The sequence below is a fragment of the Tasmannia lanceolata genome, unplaced genomic scaffold (assembly GCF_043159265.1).
Source record: "Tasmannia lanceolata isolate RefF3 unplaced genomic scaffold, GAP_Taslan_0.1 ptg000037l, whole genome shotgun sequence".
Taxonomy (NCBI): domain Eukaryota; kingdom Viridiplantae; phylum Streptophyta; class Magnoliopsida; order Canellales; family Winteraceae; genus Tasmannia; species Tasmannia lanceolata.
Genome location: NW_027518714.1, coordinates 7,799,861 through 7,810,037, shown reverse-complemented (window position 1 = coordinate 7,810,037; position 10,177 = coordinate 7,799,861). Strand labels below are relative to the sequence as shown.

The 10,177-nt window shown below is 36.6% G+C and overlaps 1 protein-coding gene across 1 annotated transcript; it reads left to right on the top strand.

The window, feature by feature from the left end:
• The first annotated feature begins 301 nt into the window (after positions 1-301).
• Positions 302-9,948, top strand: EMB2742 (CTP synthase family protein). The gene is made up of 21 exons (XM_077370845.1): positions 302-726; positions 1,579-1,658; positions 2,305-2,391; positions 2,576-2,626; positions 2,721-2,838; positions 2,985-3,041; positions 3,136-3,200; positions 3,380-3,463; positions 3,545-3,595; positions 3,697-3,759; positions 3,892-3,938; positions 4,058-4,127; positions 4,231-4,293; positions 5,279-5,368; positions 5,814-5,852; positions 5,958-6,185; positions 6,295-6,380; positions 6,650-6,698; positions 6,859-6,939; positions 7,021-7,114; positions 9,391-9,948. Exons 1-21 carry the CDS (start codon positions 609-611, stop codon positions 9,585-9,587), a joined length of 1,818 nt encoding a protein of 605 aa, XP_077226960.1. The 5' UTR covers positions 302-608; the 3' UTR covers positions 9,588-9,948.
• The last annotated feature ends 229 nt before the right edge of the window (positions 9,949-10,177 follow it).

Here is a 10,177-nt window from a genome sequence, read left to right as displayed (position 1 = left end):
TTAAAACGTGACAACGACACTCTGTAGTTTAAATTTGTATAAGGTAGGCCCCTTTAGTCGACGGTTCGTTCACAGATTGAAGGTTTAGGGTGATCTGATGGAGCTGATTTTTTGGGCACACCCTATCTATGTCCGTGCCCATCAAATGAACGCTTTGGATCATCCACACAATGTGGGCCCATACCCCGGGCAGAGAGAGAGAGAGAGAGAGAGAGAGAGAGAGAGAGAGAGAGGAAACCCTAAAAATAACGTAACAATCTTCCCTCTAAAAAGAAGGCCTTTGGTGGGTATATAAAATCCCCAAAACCTCTCTCGTTTTTGTCATTGGACACCATTTTTTTCCTCTCACGCTCTTTGCGTTTTCCAAAGGCTCTTGTACTCCTTGTTCTTGTTCTGTTTCAACTTACAAGGAAGACAAAAACTGTTTTTGTTGCTTGCATGTTTTAGAGAGAGAGAGAGAGAGAACTGAGAGAGAGCAAGGCCTATTGAGTTATAAGAACTGGAACTGCCTTCACTTTGTCATTGACGTTCTTTGTTTTGGGTTTTTGTTTCTGGGTTTGGTTTGAAATACGTGATTTGTTGTGGGTTTTTTTTTGATCGAGAGAAAAATGAAGTACGTTTTGGTAACGGGAGGAGTTGTGAGTGGGCTTGGGAAAGGGGTGACTGCAAGCAGTATCGGAGTCCTTCTCAAAGCTTGTGGTCTTCGTGTCACTTCCATTAAAATAGGTTTGTTTCTTCTTCTGTTGTTTGTGTTTAGGTTTGTTTTTTTCTTCTATTTCTTCAGTTTTATATTTCTTAATTGAAAGAAGAGAAAGGATTTGGCTTTCTCTGTTTTTTTTCTTTTTTTGACAAGTGAGGGTTTTAGAGCCGGGGGGGTTGCTTTGAGCTGGAAATTGGAAATGGATGAATACGGTTTTTTTTTTGTTGGTTGTCATAACTCATAAGGCCTGTTTGGATTACAAGAAAAACATTTCTGATGGAAAAAAATTTCTTGGGTTTTTATCTTTTTCTTTCCAGGATTTAGAGGGAAATGATATGTTTATGGTTAAGATGGATATTATCATAACTTGTAAGTTTCTCTCAATAAAATTTGAAAATTATCTTTTTCGCCTGTTAAAAAAAGTAGGAAGTTTTAGTAATATTTTTCCTTTACTCGTCTTTCGTATCGGCGAAGCACGGATACCAGAAAAAGATGAAAACGTTCCACCCCTACTAATCAAAGGCTTCTGTAAAGGGAAGCACTTCGTTTCACTTCCTTGAACTAGCCAAAGGAAAAGTACCAAGTTACAAACTTTTCCAATAAATTCTTGTTTTTGTTTGAATTTGTGGTTGGATGTGGAAATTCGAGTTTCGCTTACTAAAATAGTTGCATTTTAGAGAGGCTTTGAACTCTGACAATGCTGATTGGGTATAATTTTTCCTTTGTTATTTTTTTATTAGAAATTGTAAATTAGAGAAGGGAGTTTCCGGGAATTGATGATTTTGTTTTGTTTCAATGGTTAATTATCTATTTTGTGACTTTATCTTTTTCAACAAGTAAAGATTTATCTGCTTCTTGTGTGTAATTTACATGCGCAGATCCATATCTGAACACCGATGCTGGAACAATGTCACCCTTCGAGCACGGGGAGGTATTCGTCTTAGATGATGGAGGCGAGGTAAAGCTCTGTTGGAGGGATGTTTATGTGCCCATTTCGCTTTGTTTCATTTCATTTGAGTGATGTAAAATAAATCCCTTTTTCTGGTTTGCAAAGTGTTTGATTGCTACTTAAACTAAGGGTAGGACCTTCAATGTAGAAGCTGTTTCCCAAGGCTCCATGTTAAATAACCAAGCTGTTTCACATGGTATCAGAGCTATTGCCTCACGGCAAGTTTTGGGTTCGAAACCCAACGGCTCGTTGTTATTAAAAATCCATGTGTACTGCCAATCCAAAAGGGGGCCACACGTGAGGTATAGATGATTAAATAACACAAACTCTAACAGCTTAAGATTTTGGAGTAATTGGCTGTTCCACACATGTCAATCCATATTGCAAGAGTTGCATTTGTTGTATCGGCTCTTGTAATTCTGTTGTTTGGTATGCTGGAGATGACTATTTCCCTCCCTTGGGACATATCTATTGACTTGAATACTCAGTGGTGCTGTTAATATTCAACTTGTTTCAGTGTTATTTCATATCAAATTAATAGACAACAAAACAAGCCATACTTGATTCATTGTTATACTCGCTTTCTCCTTTTTATTGGTGAATTGATTTTAGGAAATTACTTTGTCAAAGTTTGACTTCTGTTTGTGCTATGAAGGTTGACTTGGATCTTGGAAATTATGAGCGATTTCTAGATATTAAGTTGACTCGTGACAACAATATCACCACCGGGAAGATTTACCAGGTATCAGACAGCACAGATTAGGATTTGAAAATCCTATGATACTCATTACTCGAGCCATTATTTTGAAGTATTTTTTTTCCTAGAATGAAATGATGTGCTTGTGTTTGTGTTTGTAAGTCCTCCGAGGTCTTAAATTTTCTGAAGGTACTCATTTTTTGCTTGTTGTATGTGACGAATGATACAGTCTGTTATTGACAAGGAGAGAAGAGGAGATTATCTTGGCAAAACTGTTCAGGTATTTGTTAACATCACTTTGTTATGATCTTTCCCATCCTGGCTTATCATCCTTAAACTTGAAACTGAACTTGTATATGATTGCTCATTTTTAGGTTGTCCCCCACATTACAGATGCAATTCAAGAGTGGATTGAGCGTGTAGCAATGATACCTGTGGATGGAAAAGAAGGCGCAGCTGATGTTTGTGTCATAGAATTGGGTGGGACTATAGGTAACAATGAATCTCAAGTGATTTCTTTATCTATTCTTATATATCACATCTGTGTTACTTAGATACTTCACATCGTTGTGTAAGTATAAAGCACATGGGCTGTGATTTTAGGGTCATATAACAAAAAGTACACTTTTTTTATGCAGGGGATATTGAATCGATGCCATTTATTGAAGCTTTGGGTCAGTTTTCGTACCGTGTAGGTAAGGGGTCTGCGTTGAACCTAGATGTTTCTAGTGGTCCCCATGCTTTTATATCCCTCAAATATGTAATCTTCTTCCTAATGTTTTCTTTCAGGCCCTGGCAATTTCTGCCTGGTTCATGTTAGTCTTGTGCCTGTTTTAAACGTTGTTGGTGAACAGGTAGATTATAACAACTTGTTCAAGTTTCTGTTTACTTCAGGAAAATGTTTTCTGTTGTGGCCATATGCCATGTAGCCAGTGACAAGCTTAAGCATTTGGATTTTCCGTGTTCTACCCCTAGTCTCATAAGCACAATAACTAGGTTTGATAGGTACGGTCATCATGTTTTCCTCTTTCAGAAAACAAAGCCAACTCAGCATAGTGTTCGGGGATTAAGAGGACTGGGATTGACCCCCGACATCTTAGCTTGTCGTAGTGCTAAGGTCTCTCTCTCTCTCTCTCTACACACACACACATATAGTGAAAGTGGTAATCTAATGTCCATATTTGAATGTCTTGAACAGCCACTGGAAGAAAATGTGAAAGACAAACTCTCACAATTTTGCCATGTCCCGGTACTGTAATCACTATGCTGATGTGACTCCATATGTTTCATTATGGTAACTTTTTGCTGGATTCATGAAGTGCTAACTGGTTCCAAATAATTGTTTTTCAGGCTGCAAATATCGTTACTCTTTATGACGTCTCAAACATTTGGCACATTCCTTTACTATTAAGAGTAGGTCATATTTTACAGATTGTTTTAAACGAATTAGAAAATAAATTATATACAAATTTTTTCCTTGTCAGAAGAAACCCCAACAGTTGTTGTCTCCTTTTATAACAAGTGAATGCTACTATGTTTTCGTAGGATCAAAAAGCACACGAGGCAATTTTGAAAGTGCTGAATCTTCATGGGTTTGTCCATTTACCATATCATCCTTTTCTGTTAGGTTGAAATATGTCATAATTGTTTAACATTGCCTCTTGTAATTTGTTCTAAGCGTTCTTGATTTTTATCTTTCATTAAATGGCAGTGTTGCTAGGAAGCCATTATTGGACGAGTGGACTCGTAGGGCGGAACTTTGTGATATGTTGCAAGAACCTGTAGGGCCCAACATTTCCCATGTTTATAGTTTCGGGTTCTTTTGTATCATAGTGTGGTGATTCGTAATAATCAAATGCTAAAATGTGATGTGATGATCCACAGGTCAGAATTGCCATGGTCGGGAAATATACCGGCCTTTCAGATTCTTACCTCTCTGTTCTGAAGGTGAACACATCTGTCAGTCAGTAATGTCAAATATCTTTTATGCAGTACTTGTTCATAACTTATTTTTCTTGCAGTTACGTATGCAAAAAAATGTGCTATTAGTCACTACCTTGAGCCATTCCTTTTCCCCATTTTGGGGCATCTTTGCATGCTTTAATAGGAAGTTATTGTTAACTTGTAATTTTTATTAAAGATTTCCTGTCATACTATATGCAAATTGCAAATGAATAATATCCAAAAAATACAAGTAAAGAAAATCACCTGTAATTTCAGTACATTAATGCGACTGGATAAATCTAGTTACACTAGTACTGGTATTATGTGTTGCTGATACGTGCAAATGAATGAATTGAAGTATGCCTTATCAAATGGTTCAAAGGCAGAATTGACTACATATTAGCCAAATGTATCCCTTACAGAAGTAGCAAGTAGCTTCGTGCTTTGAATCCACCACAACCTTAAACTCCAAACAAACTCTTCTTCCAATATTATATTCTTTACATCCTTGCGGTGTCTCGCTTGTTGCATGTTGTTTCTCAAGAGAATCGCATTAGATTGATGACTGCACTGTTATTTGCATGCTTGTTTTAGACTTATAGTTGCTTATTCTTAAGATTTATTAATTTGTTAAATGAATATTACATTTATCTTATTACTATTTATGATTAGTAATCAGTAATTTATATGTATGTAAGTGTATAGGCATGTCTCTGTTCCTGGTTTTTTGTTGTTTCTGTGTCCGACTGCTTGCATCCGTGTCCACAGATCATAACTTTTTTGGTTTCCCCATTTTTCATTTATACCAAATCATATTAAATATTATATTTGACTCATGGATCTTTTGCCAACGTGCTTGTTACGATAAATATCATCCTTGTGTATGCCTTTATAAATGATGGCTTTCAAGATCATCCTAAGATTCTGTGCTGCTTCGAACTCCAATTTAGATTCCTTCTAGCTGACAAAACCAAATACCTGTTTGCAGGCTCTTTTGCATGCTTCTATTGCTTGCCGCAGGAAACTTACAGTTGAATGGGTTCCTGCTACTGACCTTGAAGATACAACTGCAAAAGAGGTTTGTTGGTCTCCACTTCATACCATAGTTAGCAAAAGTCCGTTTTAAATGGTGTTATTTTTAAAAAAAATGTGTTTTATTGGTTTGCCGTTTAAAACAGTTTTTAAAGCTTTTACAGTGAGGAGTTTTTTTCAGGAAAACGTTTAAACTCGTTGGTTTTAAACACGTTTAAAACTCGTTTTGAACATATTAAACACGTTTTTTGGGCCAACTTTCCAACTCTACCCTCACTATATTTTGTAAATGACAAAATTTTAAATGCATTTTTTGGTGTTTCCTTTTTCTTGACAACGTTTTTTTTTAACCAATACCGTATTAAACTCTAATTTTTCCCTATCCTTTTTTTTTGCCGTATTACGTTTTCCTAACTATGCTTCACACCCCTCCTACTTCATGTCGTATTGTCTCTTGAGCTAACAATATGTCAATCCTGTTCTCTTTGCAGACACCTGATGTTTATAAAGCTGCATGGAATCTCTTGAAGGTGATCAAGTGTCCAAATGTTCACAGAAATTTAGACAGCTGATAAATTTGTTCTTGTACAGTTGACAGTCTTTCTTCTAGGTCTCTGAACATCTCTTCAGTTCAGGGTGCAGATGGGATTCTCGTTCCAGGGGGTTTTGGCGATCGTGGAGTGCAAGGAAAAATTCTTGCAGCAAAATATGCCCGAGAAAACAATGTACCATTTTTGGGCATTTGTCTAGGGATGCAAATTGCTGTTATTGAGTATGCACGCTCCATTCTTGGCCTGCAAGATGCAAACAGTACAGAGTTCGATCCAGACACAAAAAGCCCTTGTGTTATTTTTATGCCAGAGGTGGATTTGGATTTTACAGTTCTATTTTTTTGAAAGTTTCCTTTGTTTGTACTTTTTGGTTGCACATGTGAGTCTCTCGTCCTCCATTTAACCAGAGTCACATATGTAGGGTTCAAAGACTCACATGGGAGGCACAATGCGTCTTGGATCAAGAAGGACATATTTCCAGGTTACTGACTGTAAATCTGCGAAATTGTGAGGACTTACGTTTCCCTTAGTCAACTTTATATATATTATTTAAATAGTACTCCTGCAAGAGAATTTTTTTTTCCTTTCGTTAGGGTATAAAGTGTACCTTTTTCTTATGGCTATGGTGTTAATCTTCCTTGTCAGTGCTTTGTTGTTTTGAGCATCCATGAATACAGAATCAGTGTTTATTGACTTGAAATAAAGGGCAGCACTTCTTATTGGTATTATAAACTATCTTCCCCCTATCTAACTTCAGTGGTTTTCCCTATCTTTAGATATGGCAATGTCAATTATGTAGATGAGCGACATCGACATAGATACGAGGTTTGCTCTATGCTCCATCGCTCTTCTTAAATCTCATATGTTACCTTAATATTTGTTTTTTTTTTCAATGATGTGTTACCTTACTATGTTTTGTTTGTGTAATAAGATAATTTATTGTTTAGTTCTTGTAGTATTTGAAAGTTGCATTCCATTCGTGTAGGTCAATCCTGATATGATCACAGAACTTGAAGATGCCGGTCTTTCATTTGTTGGCAAAGATGAAACTGGGAGGCGCATGGAGGTATATCTTTTTTGTAGTTAAATTTTCCCTTGCACTTATCGACTTTGTGATGATTCATGTTGTGGTGGTTTGATTCTGCAGATACTTGAACTACATAGTCATCCTTACTTTGTTGGTGTTCAGTTTCATCCTGAATTCAAGTCAAGACCTGGAAAGCCCTCTGCACTTTTCTTAGGTAGTGTCATACTCACCAGGAATCTCTTTCACGAATAAATGATGGAAGATTGTTCTTTATTTTAAAATTTATCAGCCAAAATATGCCTCTAAATATAACTCTGAACTCATGTTTAGAGCATTTTACTTCCACTGTGTATCAAAGTTTTTTATCTAGTAACAGGACAGCAAGTTTCCAAGATTCGCATCAAAACTAGAATGGCTGTATGCATAAAATTATTATCTAAAACTACCAAAATATTGTATATTCTTTCATTTTTTATAGATATTATGGCTGGGTTTCATAGAAAAGGTAAATGTTACCAGCATCTAAAACTGTGCACAATACGATGAGATAGAAAGCACGCTTGACTTAAAATCACAATTCATCAAGTAAATTATGAAGAAGAAAAACCTTATTCAGTAGTCATGATTTCATCTCTAGTATGGTGTCTCCATCATCATTAGATAATTTTTATGCCAATTGCTATCAACAATGTGCATTCCTTACTCAGTTAAGATATTATCTTTATTGAAATCGGTGTGTAATCCGGATCATTCATCTGGGAGGATGAACTCTTAGTAGAAGGAAGTGTATGGCCAATTTTGTCGAACTGCTCCAACAGAAATTTCAAGACTAACTTGATGCCCTGTGCTTTATCTTTCATTTTTTGCAATTATGCCACAGCAGATTTTTGCTTGTTGAGAGTCTTTAACTCTTAATTCTCCGACAAATCCGACGACTGCTTAAATGCCAGTGCGTGTGTCATTCGAGCATCAGGTTGTGAGTTCTAGAATTGTTTGCATATTGGTTGCTGAAGATGACCATTTTTAGTTTGCAGTTGACCCATAAATACACATAATGCTGTATATATATACCTACTGCTGTATTGAAGTCATTGAGGATCCATAATTGTAGGTAGATGATACTTATGCTTTTATAGGAACGTGGCTGCTAGCTTTTGGTAGTTATATTTAGAGAGGAAGCTCAAATTCAATAATCTGCTAACTTCAATTGGTTTGTGGTTCACTGGGGATGCCATGAGTTTTGATTTCTTTTGAATATACATGGGTAATCAGACTTTGGGTGATCCTGTCATGTCATCAGGCTTGGCTGATAAAAGATAGGGGACAAGCTATATGGAAATTATGGAGCTGACTCCTAGAATTTCCCTTATATTCAATTGAGCGAAAATGTAACTTTATTAATGGTACAGAAAGAAAAAACAACAATGGCTGACCCAAAAAGGGAAAAAAAAAACAGAAAATATATGGAGGCAGCCCTTCATTGTGCCTGGCTCTATCTGCCACTCTAGTTCAATATTGATGGAAATTTTGTGAATGATGGGGGGCTCTGGGGATGTTATTTCGTTACGAAGAATATGATTTGTTGAATGGGCTCTCAAGGCATTGCAGTGCGGTCTTCATTTATATGCAGGGACCATTCAAAATCCCCCCTAAAAATTGCACTAGAGTCTGATTTAGAGTGTTGAGTAGAAGTGTGAGATTTATTAGTCAACATTTCACTTGTGATTGGTACATTTTTAATCACATGCCCTGATGTTAACTCACACTCTGGTGTTACTGTCACTTTTTGGTTTTACTGGCTGAAGTTATCATTACGGCTTTTGTCATCATTTTTCCACATTGTCTGTTTTTAACCAGGTTCAATCTGTATTGAACACAATTCATTTCTTGACCTTAGAGCACTTCAGATTTATCCGGCAAATGGGTACCACTTGACCAACTTATCTGTGTCCTTGAAATTGTTATATAATCCTATTGCTTTATATATTTTTCATCCCATCTGTTTATCACTCTTATTACCTTAGTACCTCTGACAGACAAACCCACTTTTAATTAATTCTATATCTAGCTCATACACTTTGGATATTCCACTCATAATTCCTGTATGTTTTCTAGCTCCTTAAATTTTATTGTCATGCTATTATCTTGCTTATATCGTAGATGTGGATTGTTAAGTGCAGATGTTCAAGACCCTTAGTTGCAGGTGGTTTCGTTCATTGTAACTACACAATGTCATGGGACCTAACGGTTTCCAACCAACTGTTTTTGCATTTTCCATTTCTCATAGAAGTCATTATAAGTCCTCTTAATGAATGGAAACATAGAAAAGGAATTTTGGGATCCTTTCCAAATGTTCCCACAAGAATGGCTTAAGTAGTAGATCCTTAACCATAGAAATTTATCAAATTGTGTTTTTATACTATCTTAAATCTCATCAAATTAATGCTTTCCTCCTTAAAAACAACTGACCTTGTTTGTGCTACCTAACAGGGCTCATAGCAGCAGCCTGTGGTCAGTTGGAAGCTGTAATGCAACATTCTGGGCATGTTAGCATGGTAGCAATGAAGAACTGCATGAGCAATGGGACATTGCCGGCAAAGGCCTACCGAAATGGAAGTGCAAATAAAGCTGCCAATGGATCTCTAAATGGCAGCTTATACTGCAATGGTAATGGCGTTCATGTCTAACCTAACTTAGCGGGCGGCCTGTCTTTTTTGTAGTATCTTTCCTTTTCTGTCTGAGAAGGAAGACCTTTTATCAGCTCTGGAGTGGTTTGTACAGCTGTTGAGAAGGAAGAGTTTTAGCTTGAGGGACTAGTATTTGCACAGAGCCTGATTCCAAGCTTTTAGGAACAGCTTGATGATGTATTATCCCCAGATGTATCAAAATCTTGGGATTAGGGTATTTTTGGTTTCACCTCTTCTGAAAGGGAGGAAAATATCCTTGATTAAGTGATAACCTCATGGCTTTCCTTGTGTACAATGAATAATAATAACTTCTTAATAATAAAAAGTGAGAACAGAAAATGAGAGCATGCTTTTAAGTTAATCTTTGGGGCTACATTGCTATTGAGACTCTTGAAGGCTTCTTTTCTCTTCCTCTTCCCCAACTGGGTTTCCAATTACTGAATACTGATTAAAGCTAAGATAAACCTATTATAAAAGGGCTATCGGTATTTGTTTTTATAATAAGGCTAACTTACCTTGTCTTTTATCTGTCAAACGCTATTACAATTCCCAAAAAGCTTTCAGCAGCCTACAAACCCAAAACTGCCATT

Bases quoted from the DNA above. Each gene is read 5' to 3' on its own strand.
- EMB2742 (XM_077370845.1), top strand. From the start codon at position 609: ATGAAGTACGTTTTGGTAACGGGAGGAGTTGTGAGTGGGCTTGGGAAA. The intron at 1,659-2,304 runs GTAAAGCTCTGT...TGTGCTATGAAG, and splicing joins TCTTAGATGATGGAGGCGAG to GTTGACTTGGATCTTGGAAA. The intron at 3,464-3,544 runs GTCTCTCTCTCT...TGTCTTGAACAG, and splicing joins TAGCTTGTCGTAGTGCTAAG to CCACTGGAAGAAAATGTGAA.